This window comes from Crocuta crocuta, unplaced genomic scaffold (genome assembly GCF_008692635.1).
Source record: "Crocuta crocuta isolate KB4526 unplaced genomic scaffold, BGI_CrCroc_1.0 scaffold92, whole genome shotgun sequence".
Classification (NCBI taxonomy): domain Eukaryota; kingdom Metazoa; phylum Chordata; class Mammalia; order Carnivora; family Hyaenidae; genus Crocuta; species Crocuta crocuta.
In genome coordinates this window covers 562,479-582,505 of record NW_027528804.1, presented here as the reverse complement: position 1 = coordinate 582,505, position 20,027 = coordinate 562,479, and the positions used below count along the sequence as shown (strand labels likewise).

At 39.5% G+C, this 20,027-nt stretch overlaps 1 protein-coding gene across 2 annotated transcripts; it reads left to right on the top strand.

The window, feature by feature from the left end:
* Window positions 1–11,706: 11,706 nt before the first annotated feature.
* Window positions 11,707–16,587, top strand: DDIT4L (DNA damage inducible transcript 4 like). Of its 2 annotated transcripts, none has more exons than XM_077755704.1 (3): window positions 11,707–11,747; window positions 12,432–12,571; window positions 14,387–16,587. In XM_077755704.1, exons 2-3 carry the CDS (start codon window positions 12,481–12,483, stop codon window positions 14,875–14,877), a joined length of 582 nt encoding a protein of 193 aa, XP_077611830.1. In that variant the 5' UTR covers window positions 11,707–11,747; window positions 12,432–12,480; the 3' UTR covers window positions 14,878–16,587. The 2 variants fall into 2 exon arrangements, with proteins under 2 accessions (XP_077611830.1, XP_077611829.1); XM_077755703.1 differs by lacking the exon at window positions 11,707–11,747 and adding an exon at window positions 11,965–12,103.
* Window positions 16,588–20,027: the final 3,440 nt, after the last annotated feature.

Below are 20,027 nucleotides of genomic sequence, written 5' to 3'. Positions count from 1 at the left end.
GCAAAGGAACAGAAACCCAAAATAATTTTGCAAGGGAACAAATTTAGAAGACTCATACAAGCTGATTTTAAGGCTTGTCAAACTGATGAAAAGATAGATATATAGATTAATAGAATAAAATAAATACCAGAAATAGAGTGGTTTGTATATGGCCAATTGATTTTTCATAAAGATGCAAAGGCATTTCAACGGAGAAAGTATGATTTGTCAACAAATTGGATATCTGTATGAAAAACAGAGCTTCAACCAACACCTCATACCATATATAAAAAGGAGCTCAAAATAGATCATATCTGTGCACATAAAACTATAAAACTTCTAGAAAAAAAAACATGATAAGGACACCTGGCTAAGTCGGTTAAGCGTCCGACTTCGGCTCAGGTCACGATCTCACGGTTCTTAGGTTCCAGCCCCGCATCAGGCTCTGTGCTGACAGCCAGCTCAGAGCTTGGAGCCTGCTTCTGATTCTGTGTCTCCCTCTCTCTCTGACCCTCCCCTGCTCATGCTGCCTCTCTCTCTCTCTGTCTCTCTCAGAAATAAATAAAAAACATTTTTTTTAAAAAACCATGAGAAAAACTTTTGTGACCTTGGTTTAGGCAGAAATTTCTTAGATATGACACCAAAAACGTGGCCCATAAAAATACTGATAAATTGGACAATATCATAATAAAAACTTTTCTTCAAAAGACACTATTAAAAGAATAAAAACACAAACCACAGCCAGGGGAAAAAATATTGGCAAAACACATATGTAATAAATAACTTGTATCTAGAATATATAAAGAACACTCAAGCCTCAAATAATCCAATAAAAATACATGAGCAAAAAGTTTCAATATACATTTCAGCAAAGAAGAGATACAAGTAGTAAAGAAGCTCACAAAAAGATGTTGAACATCATGGGTCATTTGGGTAAATAAAAATTAAAACTACAATGAGGTATCATTACATTCTTATTAGAAGGGTTAATATAAAAAAAAAAGTGGAAGCAGATAATAGTACCAAGTTCTAACAAAGATAGGGCACATCTGAAACACTCATATATTGATAATTGGAATGCAGAATGAAACCATTTTGGGGGGGAAACATTTTGGCCATTTCCTGTAAAATTAAACTTACACTTATCATTTGATTCACCAAGTCTACTGTTAGGCATTTATCTAAGAGAAATGATAATATATGTTCATACACAAATCTGTAAACAAATATCTATACTATGTTTATTAATAATCATCAAAAACTGGACACTTCCAAATTTCCTTCAACTAGCAAGTGAATAAACAAAGCTTACATCTGTACAATGGAATAGTACTCAGAAGTAAAAAGGAAAGAATGCCCACAATAACTTGGGTAAATCTCAAATGCATTATGCTAAGTTTTAAAAGAAATGAGACTCAAAGTCTATATAGTGTGATCCCATTAACACTCTGCAAAAGATTGTTGATTGCCAAGAGCTGGGGCTGAGGCAGAAGTTAATCACAATATTTTGTGATGATTGAACTGCTGTGTATGCAGATTGTGGTAGTAGTAGTTACATGACTGTAGGAATCATTCAAAATTCATAGACCTTTACACTGAAAAACTAGATTATTAATATATTTAGAGTGTACTTAAATAAACCTGATTCCCAAAATTGATAGTTACTACTTACTGAGTACACTTTTAAGAACTTTCAAATCCTCATATATATACAAAAGATCTACTATTTTTCCTTTTTTAAGATGAAGTGACAAAGATGAAGAATCATGTTGTCCTGCACTATCAACAATAGCCAAAGTATGGAAAGAGCCCAAATGTCCATCAACAGATGAATGGATAAAGATGTGGTATATATATACATTGTGTATCTATCTATCTATCTATCTATACACATTGTGTATCACACAGTGAATCACTGGATTCTACTTCTGAAACCATGATTGTACTATGTGCAAACTAACTTTGATGTAAATTAATTAACTGATTGATTGATTTAATGTTTTTAAAAAAGGAATCATGTTGTCCTATATTTCTTAAGGTGAGCCATACTACAAGCCACGTAGAACATTTTAAATTTCCTAGTAGCCATGTTAAAACCTTTTAAAAAAAGAAACAAGTGAAATTAATTTTACTAATATATCTTATTCAACCCAGAATATAAAAATCTTACCATTCCAACATGTAACTAATATAGTAGCTATTAATGAGACATTTTAGAGTCTTTATATTCAATTAAATTTTGAAATCTGGTGTGTATTTTATACAATCTCACTTTGGACTAGTCACATTTGAAAACTCATCACATGTGTGTAGGCGCAATGGAATTGAACAGAGCAGATCAGGAACTTCCCTAAAACTGCATTTGAATCCATGCTCTCATCTGTACTCATAGTATGATGTATTTGCCTGGCATTGAACTGAATATTTTACTGTGAGGAATAACAGGGTCATGATTTTACAATGAAATGAAAGAAATGCTATTTAACTATCTGAACATTGAAGTCAAGTAAGCTTTATAATAAAGGATATTGTTCTCTGCTCTGATGGACATTCACTCTTTAATACCCAAGAAATAAAAGGGCTTTTGGCTTCAACAAACATAACAATGGCCCCACATAACAAAAAATTATCTGATTGACAATGTAGTATAAATAGTGATGAAATTAAAATATGTTTGTATATATTTTAATACATATTTATATTCTTGTTGCCTGAAATGGCCCATCAGTGAAGTCATAATGGTCATTGTAGATATAGCCTCAGTGCTTTCCCTCAAAAATGAGGAATCAGGAAGCATATAATATATCTCTAGTTTTTCCTGAGAATTATCATTAGTACTTTCCATTTATGGTTTCTTCCTTTTTAAAATTAGGGTAATGATATCTTCCCTGTTTAGTATAAGAGAAATTATAACTCCTAAACAACGGGATTCTAGAGTATGTTAAAACCATATAAAAAGGCATAGTATATGCTTAAACTATTGATGAATCAGCGAATATATGTTGGAGAGACTAGGAGGAAACAGGAGCTTTTCCGCTTTACTGGTGGATGCCCCAAATTGTATAACCCCTATGAGGATAATTTATCAAGATCTTTCAAACTATATTTTACACATTTATCCTTTGTTTCACAAGTCCCTCCTCTGACAGTTTATCTTATAGGTAAACTTTACCAAACCCAAAGTAACCTATGAATAAGATTATTCATTACAGCACTGCGTGTAATTGCAAAAATCTGTAAATAATCAAAACGTCCCTCTGTGAGGTACCGATTAAATGAAAGCCGAGCACTACATAACAGCAAAGAGAGAGACAGAGAAAGAAATGTATTCATATGGAAAAATCTCTAAGCTATGTTGTCAGTGCAAAAAGACAAGGTGCCGAACATAAATATAAGATTTCCCTTTAGGGTAAAAAAGAAAGAAAGATAAATAAAATGGAAATATATGTTAGTATGTGCTTTTAGTTTTATAAGGAAATTCTAGAAGAATACTTAAAAACTAATAATAGTGGTTACTTCTTGTGGGAAGGGGCAAAGAATGGAATGAGTGAGAGTCAACAGTAGGAATTTGATTTTTCACTTCATAATTTTCTTTAATACTTATTCATTTTTGAGAGACAGAGAGAGACAGACCATTAGCAGGGGAGGCGCAGAGAGAGAGGGAGACACAGAATCTGAAATAGGCTACAGGCTCTGAGCTATCAGCACAGAGCCCGATGCAGGGCTCAAATTCACAAACCACGTGATCATGACCTGAGCAGAAGTCTGGTGCTTAACCGACTGAGCCACCTGGGCACCCCTTATTTTGTAATTTTCTAAATTTTTTTTAATGTTTTATTTATTTCTAGGAGAGAGAGAGACAGCGTGAGCAGGGGAGGGTCAGAGAGAGAGGGAGTCACAGACTGAAACAGGCTCCAGGCTCTGAGCTGGCAGTCAGCACAGAGCGCGACGCGGGCTCGAACCCACGAACCGCGAGACCATGACCTAAGCGAAAGTCGGACGCTTAACCGACTAAGCCACCCAGGCGCCCCTTTTGTAATTTTCTAATTGGCTACTTATAAATTAAAAGTCAATTCAACTTTATTAACTTTATCATTTTATTTCATTTTGAGTGTTCTGGACCTCCTCCAGTAACACTTCCCCTGGACTACTTAAGAGAAAGATAAAGTTGTAAGGATCATTATTTTAAAACTAATTTTTTAATTTTTTTAATGTTTATTTTTGAGAGAGAGTGGGGGGGATGGGGGAGGGACACACACACACACACACACACACACACACACACACAAGAATTCAAAGCAGGCTCTAGGCTCTGAACCTGCTCAGCGCAGGGCTAGAACTCACAAACCTCGAGATCATGACCTGAGCTGAAGTCAGATGCTTAACCGACTGAGCCATCCAGGCACCCCTGAAACTAATTTTTATAGTTAAATTTGTTGGATCCCACTTATGTAATTGCCTAAAAGGGCTATACCTTTATTATGTCAATCTATAAACAGCTCCCTGATTTAGAAAACACAAAAATACTCCTGATATATAGAGCTTTCATAGTAACTGTTTTAAAATAAAACACATTAAAAATACTTTTTAAGAAATACTTCATATATAGATTTTTTTGTAGGTAGCAATATTTCAATAATAGTGAAGCTAAAAAAGTGCACTAGATATGGAACTTTTAAGTTGAATATAAATGCTAAAAGTAGGGCTTCCAAGAAAACTGCTTCAAGATGTGCACATCGAACAAAAAGAAAAAACTAAATATACTTTTTTAGAATTAGAACTACAGCCGTGTTGGTAGGTAGGTAGAAATAGAAATAATATCAATGTTAGTTCACATACTGGTTGTGCAATAAAGCAAAACTACTATTTTGTTGTCTGCTAATTTCACTTAATATCTGATATTTCTCCTTCATTCCACCAAGGAATAGGTACGTTTAATGCCATTCTCCCCCGCTCCTTACCATCCTCATCCTCCCACTCCATAGATCCAATGCTCATGCCAAGGATTCGAAATCCTATGTAATACTGAGACTTTAGGAGTAGGGGTGGAAATGAGACAGACACCCTCTAGTCATTGGTCACCCAGATGTTAAAACCAAGGTATTCATCACTCATGCCCTCAGCATAGCATCATATCTGGTTGTTTCCTGCTGCTCTACCTGATCCTCAGGGCACAGCAGAAATCGTTCTCAAGTATGGGAACCCTGTGCCCTTCCTCTCTAGTGTTTTGCTACCTCCTAGACACTGACAAAAAGTTAGAGCCTGGGCGCTACTGCTCTTAAATCCATAGATAACTCCTATCCGAAGCCAGAGACCAAGCCAGTATAAAAGCTATATGTGGAGCCAGGCAGCCTAATTCTCCAGCTATCCTAATTCTCCAACCTTTATTATTCATTATGAGCAAAATAAAACCTCCTACCACCCTGAGAAACCCAATATGGAACTTGATGAATTATTATAATACGCAGTAGGATATGCATTCGCATGAGCAAACTCACAAGCTATGTGTTTTTAGGATGGCCACATTCGACTGAGCTCTTAACATGTAGGACTCATGCTGCAAGAAACTTAACATTCATTGTTCCATTCAACCTTCCATATTCTAAAGGAGGAAGCTGAAATTCAAAGGATTTAAGTTCATTGCACAATGTCTACTTGTCGAAGCCAGAATTTGAATCTGGTTGAGTAGAAGCCTAAAGTCCCATCATTAAGGTGTGCTGCTCTGCTACATATACAGAAGTTGAGTACTTCTTTTTGTGTTTAGTATACAGACATCTAGACCCGTTGCAAAGGTAATTATGTATTGCTATGCATTAATTTTTAAATACCATTTATTGCTCAGCTTAGATATGATGCATCAGTATCACACAACTGAATGCACTTCAGCGTGCTTACAGCTATACTGACATCTCCGAAAGACTGCTTCAGCAATTTATGATTTACAGCCTCCATCATATATATATATCACCCATAAAAATAGTTCTCAATTACCCGCACAATATTTAAAAAAGCCAAGTCAATTTTTTAAAGTATATTTTATGATATAATCATAGCAGAAGAGACGAATACTAGCACAACTATATTTACCCTCTCCAGTAAATTTGGAAGTAATAAGACATGTATCTTTCTGTATTACAGCCTTCCTTCCAAATTTGTTGTTTCCAAACACAACATTCAACAGAGTGATCATTTTAAATACGTTTCACAAAGTAAGCCCGTTCCATATGTTACATAATTGGCTTCCATTTCAACAAGGTTGAAACAATTTACAGTTTGATAGTGTCTCAAGTTTATTAAACAGGATTTTATTTTTAGGTAATACAGTCTACTCCGAAAATCGGACTGTTTTCACATAGCTGTGCATGATTTTATGAGCCAGACCCAAGGGCTAAAACCCACACAGGACTGATGAGATTCATTAGGGCCATTAAGTCTGACCAACTATGAACACTCAGCAAACACTTGCCCAGCTGGGAACTCTACCTTTCATCAATGCCATGCTTTGCATAAAGTAGGAACTCAATACATATTTTTTGAATTGATTGGCCTAGAATAAATTTTACAAATGCTTCGATGGTCTTACTGGTTTTCTCCCTTTTAAATCTGTGCCTCTCAGATTTTTAATTGCATACAATATGAATCACCTAGGGATCTTTTCAAAAAGCAGATTCTGTTTCATTTGGGCTAAGGACTAACGGCCTGCATTGCTTACAAGCCCCTAAAAGATCTTCATGCTACTGGTCCATGAAACACACGGAGAAGCAAGGCCATAAACCTGTCTTCAAAATATGATAGTGCTTATACCATTATGCCACCACAGGTGCCCATAGTGTGTCCCTAACTCATCACACTAATTGTGACCTCCTATTGATTTGCCTCCATTCCTTTCTAAACTATAATCTCTCTGGGGATTCTGCTGTGTTCTCAGTGCCTAACAGAAAATTAATACTCAATAAAAACCTACTGAATGTGGATTGAGCAATGAATGAATATAAATATGAAAAGATACACTTTGAAACACACCCCTGAACACATACACTAATTGAATCTCCACCAATAGCCCTGCATATAGTACAGTTACTATAATTCCCATTTTAAAGGTAGAAATGGAGATACAGAAATGTTAAGTGCATTATCAACGTTTGTATAGCTAATTAGTGTCATTGCTGGGAAATGAAGGTGGCAGTCAGGCCCCACCATCCCTATGTCTAACTGCTACACCATGAAGATAGAAAAACAGAATCTCTGTCTCTCAAGCTTTTTAACATCATTGTTCTTTACATCTGCAGAGTGGGGGTCAGACCCATTCTAAAGACTACTTTGCAGATTTCTCTATCTAGTCCACATGCGGGCATTCTTGGATTTAGCAATTGTGCAACCCTACAGGTTTATGTCATGAAGCAAAGTGTAACTTTTCTGGGACACAAATATGAATGACAAAAGTTGTGCAAAGGTTGGCCACCAGACTAAGACACTTGGCTGGTCAGGGAAAGGGACCAATGAAGGACCAGCATCTACACAAAAACGTAGCTTTATTTCCCTTTCTTGTCTTTGTGCGCATAAGAATTCCAGAGGAATGGTAGGTCATGGTGGCATTCCCAGATCTGGAACTTGACAAGGTTTTAAGGGCTATTCCTAGAAAAGTGTCAAGGAACTTCTCCATGTTCCTAGCTGACATTTTCTTACACGGGCTCCCAAATTACAAATCTTGGTGTGATTAAGGAAAAGCAGGGATTGTGTGCATTTAAACATATAAGCTTTTTTTTATTTAAAGAAAGATAATACATAACATTGTTTATGAAATCATACAACTATTTTAAGAGATAAGTCACTATGGTAACCATTTCTCTGCTTGAATTTAGAAAGGCAATGCCTTCTGCTACTGGAAGTTTCTCTCAGCTTTTAGCAGCAGATATTATGTATTATTTTCTAGTGGGCCTTTTATTTGTCTTATACTAAGTCTTCACATTATCTTACTTAATGGAAAATCTTTTGTTATTCTATAGACTAACTCATTACATATTTCATCATTTAACTGTAATTTTATTGGTTGGAGCACCCTCAAAGATAAGGAAATATCTCATCCAGAATGTTAACAGAGTATCGTACATATCTTGAAAATTTGACAATCAATGATTCTAAATACTTATAAATTTTTCTCCCGGAAACCATTTCCTAGATAAGTTAGTACGTAATAACTCTGTATTTTCCATCAAGAAAATTTTTGTACCCATATTACTTTCTTACATATCATTGAGAGCTCTCCTTCCTATTTCTCCATATAGTTATACATTTACTGTAATTTTGAAAAAGTCTCTTCTGGGGCACCTGGGTAGGTCAGTCGGTTAAGCATCCTACATCAGTTCAGGTCACAATCTCATGGTTTGTGAGTTTGATCCTCACTTCGGGCTTTGTGCTGACAGCTCAGAGCCTGGAGCCTGCTTTGGATTCTGTCTCCCTCTCTCTCTGTCCCTCCCTCTGTCCCCTCATGCTCTGTCTCTCTCTGTCTCTCAAAAATGAATAAAAACACTTTTTAAAAAAAGTCTTTCCCAATCAGTGGCAAATACTTTCCATATTTCCTGCAAACAGGAAAGACAATAAATTTTGTTCTGTTCTAACAATACTTCTCCAATCCCATTTAGCTCCATAGTGCTTGCTGCATTACAACAAAGAACTAAAATTTCAGAAACTGTAATAATTGCAATAACAATAGCTATCACTCATTAAGCACTTGCTCTGTACCAGACTCTGTTCTAAAACATCACATGAGTACTAGATTCAGAATTTTAGCATAACCAAGGAAAGCCAGAGATAGTGTACCTTTAAAGATCTCGGATTTCTTTATAAAAAAGAGATCATTAGTGTTGATTATAAGGCTTTCTTTTTTAATCTCACAACAAACTCTTGTGAGCTTGCCAAGGGACTTCCATGTCCTATAAATCCTCCCTGAATCGATAGTACAGTTTAAGAAACCCAGTAATTTTTCCTCTGATGTCATAATTTATGATATTAAATAAGCAGTGCATTGGATATAAATGTATTAATAAGAGCTCAAGAAAAATGGCTCACAGTGGATAAAGAGAAAAGAAATGGCTGGTAAAACATGTAATGAATATTCAACACTCCATCCAAATCATGAATGCACAAGACAGCAGTTTTTCCTAGAATAATATATTAAAGCACCATATATGTTTTTCATTTTCTGTAGTACCCCTGATATTCTGAATTAACACTTGATGTGAGCAATAATACTATGAATACTTTATGTAGACCGGAGGGGGGCATGGAACTTCAATATTTATATATATATATATCCAATGAACATACTGTTGCCACATGTGACCACTATTTTTCTTCTTTGTAAGAAGAGAGATGAGTACATCATAGTAATAAAAAAGTATACTTAAGTTAAAGGCCTTACTTATGGGAAGCACCTGGGTGGCTCAGTCGGTTAAGGCCCTGACTTTGGCTGAGGGCATGATCTCACAGTTCACCGGTTCCAGCCCTGCATCGGTCTCTGTACTGACAGCTCAGAGCCTGGAGCCTCCTTCAGATTCTCTGTATGTGGGTCTCTCTCTGCCCCTCCCCAGCTTGTGCTCTCTCTTAATAATAAATAAACTTAAAAAGATTTTTTTAAAAAAGGCCTTACTTATGATTTCGGTAGTTTGCTATATTACACTCATTTATGAAAGGCAATCAAATTATTTAACCAATTAGATTTTCTCTTCATATTCAACCATTATTTCCAGTAAGCACCCTTGCAAACTATCTTTATAGTATTAGAGAGGATGTAAGAAAACAGCAATGAAATGGACTTCATCACTACCTCATAAACTTGAGGTACACCCATGTGATGAACCTTCAGTTATAATTAATTATATCCACAACACTTAAAAATTAATAGACAGTGTGTCATCTCTTACAAGATTATAATAGCCCTTAGTTTTTCCAAATTCTGATTTTTAAAAATCAGGTCTCTTTATTTAACCCCACAAAGATGCAAACTGCTGGTAGAATGAATATTTTACCCTGTAAGTAGATGAAAGGGGACAATCTGCACTAATTCTCCCAAGTATGTGTTCCACATCAATCATTCCTTATGCCCTGTAATTCCCAAAAGCTAGGCCCATTCAGCCAGAAAGAATATTATTCAGTCTTTTGTACATAGGTAAATTATTTTCTGCAGTAAAATCCCAAAGGGCTTTGCAAAATTTCAGTTAGTGGGGTGAGCCAAGAGCAACTGCCATGTTCTAGAAAGCCCAATAATCTTTCTGGTCCTTTGGGAGTACTTAGTTTATGAGTTTTGCCTAAATACCCTAAGGGAAATGAATTGGGTGATTTCTTTATTTCGTTGATGTAGGTTCAGGCCGCTCATTATATCAATCCGAATAACTCTCCTTGGAGGCAGGTAAGAGGCAGCCTCATTGATTAATATCGCCACCGAGATAAGGAAAGTCGTTTCTGCGGTTTGCCCTCTCCTCCACCCCCCACATTGCTGGGCAGCTGCTGGGGACACAGGCACAGGCGCCCATCTATTGGTCCTGAACACACGGGCCACTGAAACTGCTTTTTAATCGGCTTAAATGGGCTTGTTTGTTTCCCACTTTTCTGTTATTGAAATAGAAGTGGAAATCTGCTTTCAAAGACCAGCCTATCAGCATCTCCTTCCTTGGCTGGCCTGACCTTCAGGCAGTGCAGCTGCCAGAGTGGAGTTAAAAATGGACTGTCAAGCTGGCCTTAATTTCTGCTGCTCTGCCTCCCGATCTCCTCCCACTGATCTGTTTATCACACTCTCCTTACCCCTTCTGTTGTTGTTTTTCTTACTGAGAGTTTTTAGCCCGGACAGCTAAATCTGCTTCTCAAGGCCCTAACCTACAGATCTTCGTACACATAATCCCCGAAGACCAGGAGACACCACCAGAACCTTCTACTCGTAGAAAGTCTTCCCCTCCTGGCATCCCCTCCCTCGCCTCTCCTGACCCACCTCGTTGGGAGCAGACCCTCTCCTGCTGCACGTCAAAAGCAGGAAAAGGGTGTCCTAGTGACCCTGAAAGAAAATGTTTGGCCTCCTGCTCCCTCCCGGGTTGTGCGTGCAGGCTGACTGTGCGCGGCTCCTCCGTCTCTAGCTGCGCTCGGTTCAGGAGTGCTCAGCAAGCCACACACGGATCGTTCCTACCTAGCAGGGTCTAAAACTCGGTGTCTTCATCGCCCAAGCCCCTTCAAGGCTGCCCACGACCAGGTGTCTCCCCCTAACAGGGCTAGCCAGACAGAGCTACCTCTGGGAATGACAATTGCTCCTTAAGACCAGGCGAAGCAGCAGCTAAGGTCCCCCTAATGGTTTTGCTTTAGTTTTGTGGCAAACTCCCCTTCCTTCAAGCTCCCGGCGCTCTGGAGCCAGGTCTAATTAGAAGAGTCCCAGGCCTCACCCCTCTCGCGGAGAAAACGTTATTAGTCATAGACGAAACCGCAGGAAGACGGCCGGGAGTGCATTGGAGGATGAAGCCCTTCCGAAAATGCTGGAGAGCCTCCGAGGCGCAAGAGGCCAACTAGATCTGACCGAGGGCAGAAGGGGAGCAGGTGGAAACCTGGGACCTACACCGAGCGGAGTTGACTTGGTTAGAGGCCAGAGCTAAGCGCATAAATGATGCTCACTGAACATCGAAGCAGATCTATAAGCAACGTGTTCAGGAAGACACAGCCAAGCCTCGAGTCACAGTAACNCCGGATTTGCGGACTCGGCGACCTGCGGCCCACCCAGGAGACAGCAGGTGTCTACCCTGCCGCAAGCTTATCCTCAGTTTCCCAGCGGCTCCCCTTGGGCTGCTGCTAGTGGCAGGGTTGAAATGCGAACCGACCCCGGGAAGGGCGGGGCGCAGGGCCAGGGAGGGGTGGTGCAGGTGGGCGGGCCGCGCCTGGGTGAGAAGGCTGGGCCTATAAAGTGCTCGCGGCCCCAGGGCCTCCGCTGCTCGGTGGAGCGGGTACGGCGCGGGCTAGGGGCCGGTCGCTGCTCGGGTCTGCAGGTCTCTGAGCTTCCGAGGGAGCAGGCGCCTTGGGGATAGCGCCTGCCTCGGTTTACCCCGCAGCCCAGCCGGCGAGCGCTCCCGCCCCAGCGAACTCCAGGCAGGTGAGCGAGGCTGCGGTCTTGGGGGAGGGAGCAGGGGCGGAGGGCTACGCAGTTCCGGGCGCAGGGGTGAACCCCGCGGGACAAGTTGGCTCCAAGTTTTGCTAACTTTGAATTCGTTTTAGGTTGCGGCTGTAGCCGGCGTCTCCACTCCCGGGGCTTTGTAAACTTGAGTTGCAAAAGGGACTCAGGGGACTCCGAAGGAGACCGGTTCTTCCCTTTGGAAAATGACTGGCTGGGCTAGTTTGCTTCCGCGACGCTGGGCATTTTAGAAGCCTCTGCACGTCTTGCCTCCTTTTGCAAATCTGCCCTTCTTACCTTATTTTTCCAGCGCCCTGGAAAGGCCGTTCCGCCCCGCGAGGGAAACGGAGCCGTTGACCATGGTTGCAACTGGCAGTTTGAGCAGTAAGAACCCGGGCAGCATTTCAGAGTTGCTGGACCATGGTTTCCACCCGGGGAGCCTGCTAAATGGTGAGTTTCCCATCTGCCCGCCACTCTCTACACCAAAGGTCGAAGCCCCTGGATGGAAGAGATGGGTGGGCGGGCGGTGGCGCCTTTTTCCTTGATGTCTGGAGTGCTACAGAATCCATCTGAAAAGCCTTTCCAAACTTTCTAGCATCTTCTGCACATTACCGTGAGAAACAAAAGCAGCAAAAAATAAAATAACCGAAGGCTGCATGGTCTAGTTTGCGGCTAACAGGCTGTTTGGGATTAAAAGTTGTATAGGTTCCTTATGGGGATGTGAAGTTATGGCGAATTTTAAGTGAACAGTTTTGTGTTTTATCAAATGTGTCCATCCTTACAACCACTGCCATCACCCTTCCCCTGAAATTTTCATGTACCCATTCGCCATCAGTTCTCCACCCTCGCCCTTCCCTGTCCCCAGGGAAACACTGATCTGCTTTTCGTCTCCATAAATTAGTTTCGCCTCTACAGTTTCATACAAATGGAATCATGTAATAGGTACTTTTACATCTGATTCCTTTCCCGCAGCCTCATGATGTGGAGATCCTTTTTAATGTTATGGCTTAGATCAGTAAGCGCTCCTTTTGATTACTGAGTAGTATTCTATTTGTGGATATACCTAGTCTTCTGTTTTTAATGCCAAAAGGAAATTTTAAAACTGCGGTGGTGCTGGACGTATTTCCATTTGCAATTTTAAGCAGCAGTTTCTAGGTTAACACACTGCTGTGCCACTAAGGAGCTGTGTGGCATGGACAAATTGCTTAAGATCTCTGGTCCTTCCTCATTTAGAAGGCAAAGTGGTTGATGACCTAATTTTATAGGCCAAGCTCTAAAATTCTCTGTCTTCAATCTAGGTAAAATATGGAGCCTTATAATTTGGAGTGTATTTGTTTCATTTTATTATTTTAAAAAATGATCTAACTAAATGCATGATGTGGAAAGAGGAAAAGGCAGGACCAATGAAGGTGGAGTATGTTTAGGGAGGGGAGCCTTGCGCACTTGACTCTGTGTGTGTGTAGTGTGTGTGTGTGTGTGTGTGTGTGTGTGTGTAGTGGCCTTCTGCCAAGTGGTAGGATTAATTTGGAAGGTAGGTGACCAAATGCAGAGTATCTCTTTTCCTTTGAGCAAATCTAATTTTATTTTCCTAGGACTGTTTTGTTTTGCTTGGCTACGACAGCTACCCAGCCAGTTATAAATATCCTCGTCAACCTCAAAGGTCTTCCCTTTGAGCAGTTTTTAATCAGAGAGGTTGAAGCTAAAATTGGGATCTGCAGACCATTCCAGTAGAGACTGTGAAAGAAAGACACACATTCAATATTTAATGTAACTCAGCAAGGTCATCTTAAGTTCATCACTAAGGAGCAGGAGCAAAAAAATCTGCATTTTACAAGAAAAAACACGTATAATCTTTGGAAGTAACAGTCCATCAAAACAAAAAAAAAAATTATAACCACTTTTATTCCAGACGTAGTATGTGTTCTGTGTAAAACAAAATTAGAAAATTCTCAGAGCAAGAAAGAAAAGAAAATCACTGGTATTCTCAGATAACTTTATATGGATTTTGTACATGTGTACACATGTAAGTATATAGAAAAGTTGTATCCTAGCCATCCTATGTAGCAAAACCTTTATCCCATAGATGAATTTCTAGTCTCAGAGAGGTCCAGGGACTTGCTGTGTTACCCAGCTTTTTAACAGCAGAGTGAAGCCTCCTGACTCCCAAACAAGTACTAGCAACAGGTAGACATGGTAGATAGAAGTAACCAATGTTGCTGTCTTGGTGTGTTTCTTTCTTTCATCTTGAACTTCCATTTTCTACAGAGTTTGACTACTGGGATTATGTTGTTCCTGAACCCAACCTCAATGAGGTGATATTTGAGGAGACAACGTGCCAGAGTTTGGTTAAAATGCTGGAGAACTGTCTGTCCAAATCAAAGCAAACCAAGCTTGGTTGCTCAAAAGTCCTTGTCCCTGAGAAACTGACCCAGAGAATTGCTCAAGATGTCCTGCGGCTTTCCTCTACCGAGCCCTGCGGCCTGCGAGGTTGTGTCATGCACGTGAACTTGGAAATTGAAAACGTATGTAAAAAGCTGGATAAGATTGTGTGCGATTCTAGTGTGGTGCCCACTTTTGAGCTCACACTTGTGTTTAAGCAGGAGAACTGCTCGTGGACTAGCTTCAGGGACTTTTTCTTCAGCCGAGGTCGCTTCTCATCTGGCCTCAGGCGAACTCTGATCCTGAGTTCGGGATTCCGCCTCGTTAAGAAAAAGCTTTACTCCTTGATTGGAACAACAGTCATTGAAGAGTGCTGAGAAGGAAACATTTTAAAGGTCCTTCTTATAATTGGGTAATAAAACTGCACAGCTGCCCCCTGAGAGTCATTTGTAGTCACCCTGCCTGCTCTCAGCAAGAAACCCCAAACTGAGTCATCTCCCTTCCATGCCTCCACGTTGACAGCAACCCAACTAAGAGGCTGATTTCATGGCTTTTGAAAAGGACCCGAGAAAGTGTACATTCTCTGAGTATATCACATGTTTTCCCAAAACGGCATGGAATGAAAAGCAGCAACCCACTTTAGTTTTCTATTTGACCTCGCTTTTTCCAGGTAGTCTTGCTAAAGAGACTATAAGCCAACTGTGCTTGGTTTGGTTTTCATATGGCTCTTTTTTCTGTATGTTTTCAGAGTGATCCTTTCGGTCACAGAAACTTAATGATGCTTAGCCTGTTCAAACTTCCAGAAGCCCGCACCTATTTCCTGCCCCTACTCAAATACGAAGGGTTCCTAGGCTGGAGGGTAGAATTCAGTGGGCGAACTTAATTAAAAGTTAACCCCACACGGGAGTGGATAAGCGATGTCTCACCAAGAAAAGAGCTCCTTCCGTGTTTCTTTGCACCCTGTCTGTGCTTCTGTTTCAAAGAGGTGGCGAAAGCACATATTGTCATTTCAGTAACCACGGTGTTGTTTGCACTATGGTACAATACAACCCTATTTTTCTAGTGCTCAAGTATTGAATGTTAGTTTTCAACCAGAGAAATGGAAAGTGTTGAACTGATTTTTTGGCATCTAGTTGATTACTCGTCCACTGGTGAATGTGTATGGGGATGGGAAATGAGTTCTCAGATCCACTTCTTTTCTCATTTGCTTGATAATGTAGCTTCTTTTCGTTATTACATATGCTTCACCTCAGATAAAGCATCTCACTGTGTCGGTGTTGTCTGGCCCTGGCTTCTCCTGGGAACCCAAGTATCTGTCCTTAACCTGAATCTTCAAAGGAGATAGGTACATGCTACCACTTTTCATTATCAAGATGGGCCTATTTATGAAGTCCACTTTGGCTATGGAGTTCTGGTTTATAGTACAGACTAGAGAATGAAAGCCATGGTCTAGCTAACCAGTTCTCTTCAACCTTGGATACCTGTCCCTAGGGAACAAGAACGGCCTGATTTTTTTTCTTGTTCCGACTCGATAGGTCACTAGCCATCCTTGTTGAATCTTAATGAGAGAGTGTGCCCTCCACACTATTCTGTTCAGCGAGGCCCTCACATTTTTGCAGTAAGTCACCCAGAAGGACCTTATTTGGGTCTTGTGCCAAAATTATTAGTACCACCGCTTTACATGCCTGAGGCCAGGCTTGTAGGGACAAATGTCTTCATCCTCACGTTACTCAAAAGCAGGCGCTGCTGAGCCCATAAGTGACCGAAAACTTCACTATTCAAATCAGCAAGCAGTCTAACAAATCGAACTCTTCACGTTTGGAACGATACCGCAAAGCCGAACTTTATAGGACGGGGCCAAGATAAGTCAACCTTGTTTGCATGTCTGTTATTGTTTAGGGCTCCAAAGGTCACTGTGATTCCGTGGGCGTGGCTTCTCTGGCGTGGATGCAGAACCGCTGTCCCTCTTCCACTGATAGTTGTCATGGACTCTTGTCTTTTGTGCTCACGAAATGGTGATGCCTTATGGAGATTCTGAAATTAATATTCCTGTTCAAGGAAATTAAAGTTTGTCTATTTTTGACAATAAAGCTTCATATATTTTTTAATTCTGTTGCCTTCTTTGCCTTTAATGAGTTGATGCAATAATCACTTGAAAATATATCTGACACTATTTAAGGGAAGATGACCAATTAACTCCTTTTCAGCAAAGGCTATTTGTAATAGTCCAATTGTAATAGTCCAATTATATTTATTACACGGGCTGATGTATCAATAGTCATTTGCTTCATAATTTTTCAATTATAATAATTTTTATAGAAAAACATTAATAATTTTGGGTTCCTTTGGCAACCACCTTTTTAGAAGCCAAAACTGCGTCAACTGTCTCTAGATCAAATTGTAAAATCAGTGTACATTTTCATTTTCATTAGCTTATTCCATTTGAACATATCTTTCTAATTCTGCTGTCAAGCTGAGTTTTATTTCAACTATCAAGTTTTATTTTAACGACTTACTATCAAGTTGAGTTTATTCCATTTAGACATATCTTCCTAATTCTACTACTACCGAGTTGAGCTTTTAAGCTTTTCACCTATCTTTTCTGTCTCTGGATTTATGGTCATTAGCTCAGATTTCTCAAACTGCTTAGCCCACATTTAATAAGACTAACTAAATATTGGGCTGTTCTAGGTGCTTCACATGAATGATCATCTTTAATTCTCCCAAAAGCCCTATGAAATGAGACTACTGTAATCTCCCTCTTGGAGAAAACTGTCCGGACACAGAGAGATTTGATAACCTGTCCAAAGTCAGCAAGTTATACAGGAAAGTGAGAGTACTGTATGAAACCAAGCCAACTCGTGGGCTGAGCTTACCATGCTGCCACCAAGGGCACAAGGCAGCACAGAGACCTTATCCACGTCACCAAAAGACTGTAAAAACGATGTCAGAAACATCTGCCCCTAAATTCGAAGAAAAAATTATTAATGTGTGGTTTCAGGTAGGAAAAATGAGGAAACTACTGTCAGTATTCACCATTCACTGGACCTGAACTATGCTTAAAATAAAAAACCATCCAAATGATTAAAATATGTGCATTTCAGTCTTGGTACCTTCATGCCTGTCTTGTACGATTGGCCTGGTTACTTTCTCATGTACCTTCAAAACAAAGGGGGTAATCTGTCCCCTTTCTCTCCCAATAGAGAGTAAACTGTTAGCTGTAATGTATGATGGCCTCTTGAGAAAAGGGGATGCCCTATTTTCCTCTTATTAATAGAAAGATAGTATTATAGTAATGGATTCAGTCTCCTGAATCTATTTCACCAATAATAATTTATGTCCTCATGGGGTCAGCTTCATGCTGCCCTATTGACAGTTTTACATTTGCATATTGGAAGGATGCACAAGTGTAAAACTCTGAGGTCTATTACACTCAGTTCTCAACTATATTGGTTTAAGCAAGTGACGATAATAACAAAAGTTCAAGGCAGGTGGTGGCAGATGAAGAGGGAAAGGTACATGGTGATGTGCCGGGAGGAGCATCTTGTGGATATTCAGAACCCCAGACTCCTGCCACTGACTATAGACTCCCCCTACTCTGTCAGATCCTCTGTGTTTGCCACAGACAAGAGAAGAAACCGTGAAAGGTCTCATGGGAAATTCAGAGGCCAGCTGTGGGAGTTCTGTAGATGATTTCTGTCAACCTCTCATCAGAACTCAGTCACGTGACCCCATCAAGCCAAGAAGGGCTGGGAAAGGTAGTGACAAGCTGTGCTCAGAAAGAAGTAGGCTTGGGGGCGCCTGGGTGGCTTAGTCGGTTAAGCCTCTGACTTTTGCTTAGGTCATGATCTCGTGGTTTGTGGGTTCGAGCCCCGCATCCGGCTCTGTGCTGACTGCCAGCTCAGAGCCTGGAGCCTGTTTCAGAGTCTGTGACTCCCTCTCTCTCTGACCCTCCCCTGCTCACGCTGTCTCTCTCTCTCCTAGAAATAAATAAAACGTTAAAAAAAATTAAAAAAAAACAAAAAGAAGTAGGCTTGACCAACCGTTTCTGCCACATCGAAAGAAAGAAGTTAGTATGTGAAGCAATAAATATCCTAGCCCCATCCCTAGACATATAAGGAACGTTGATTTGCAGCAAAGTTGGCACTTCAGATCAATGGGTAAATGATGGTGTTTTTTTAGTAATTGGTGCTCTAATAACCATTTATTCACGTGAAAGAATAGAATTGGATGCATACACATCAGCTACAAAAATCAATTCCAGATTGATGAAAGAATTCAGCGTGAAAGGGAAACTTTTAGAAGACAATGTAAATTTTAAGGTTTTGATGTAAGGAAAGATTTCTCAAATAAGATGCAAAGAAATCACTGAAATTTCTGTTTATCACATAACACTATAAATAGAATGAAAACACATGTCATGGACTGGAAGAAAGTATCTTCTATACATATAACTGGAAAAGAGTAACAAGAACATATTAAGAATAATCTTAAAGCAATTAGAATAAAACAACCCAAAAGAAAAAATATGGGCAAAAGCTTGAATAGACACTCTACAGAGAAAGAAGCCCATATGGCTGAGAAGTATATGAAAAGATGCTCAATTTAACTAGTAATAAGAGAAATGCAAATTAAAAACACAAGACACCAATGTATAGACCATCATTTTCTTTAAAAAAAAAAAAAGATGTAAAAAGAGTTTAAAATCTGAAAATTCCAAATGTTGGTGAGGATATGGAAAAAACCACCTTGCTTTAACATGCTAATTGGTACATGTATCTCTGCCCTCTGGCATTAGTTTGTAGAGTTGGAGTTTAACATATTTTATGGGTCATCAATTCCATTTTTAGTTATCAAAACTAGACCAGTGTTCTTCAAGTTTTTTTGCTTGTTGCACATCTGTAAAATTTCTTTAAAAATACACCCCCTGCCATATTGTTAAATTGCCACCCAAAAATTTCATCTTAAGTCTAAAAAGTTGCAAATGATATACCTTCTAATATGTAATAAGTATCAATTTTTTAATGAAACGATTACATTGTTAACTGTTTCCAGTGGGATGTAAATGGTATGATAATTTAATGCTAATATCTGTTTAGAAAACACTAAAATAAGATCTTCAACAGAATATAATTTTTCAGTGTTACTTTTTCTTTTTTTTGTGCTTTCTTAAAGTCTACTTTTTACACTGAATCTTACCTTCATGTAATTTATTTTTTAATGTTTATTTATTTTTGAGAGAGAGAGAAAGAAAGAGAGAGGGAGGGAGGATCCCAAGCAGGCTCCATGCTGTCAGCACAGAGCCTGACATGGGGCTCCAAACCATAGGATCATGACCTAAGTAGAAATCAAGAGGCCCTTAATCAAATGAGCCACCCAGGTGCTCCACCTTCATATAATATATTTTAAGCTTGAAAGTCTTTTATTAGTATTTCTTCTCTACAATAAAAGCAATTATAAGTTAAAATTACATTTTTTAAATTTCCTGTAATCATAAGGCTTTAAATGTTAATGTTTTGATGGAGTT

What these genes read in the sequence shown, in the direction of transcription:
- DDIT4L (XM_077755704.1), top strand. Translation starts at nt 12,481, where the DNA reads ATGGTTGCAACTGGCAGTTTGAGCAGTAAGAACCCGGGCAGCATTTCA. An exon ending in CCCGGGGAGCCTGCTAAATG is followed by an intron (nt 12,572 to 14,386) that starts GTGAGTTTCCCA and finishes CATTTTCTACAG; the next exon opens with AGTTTGACTACTGGGATTAT.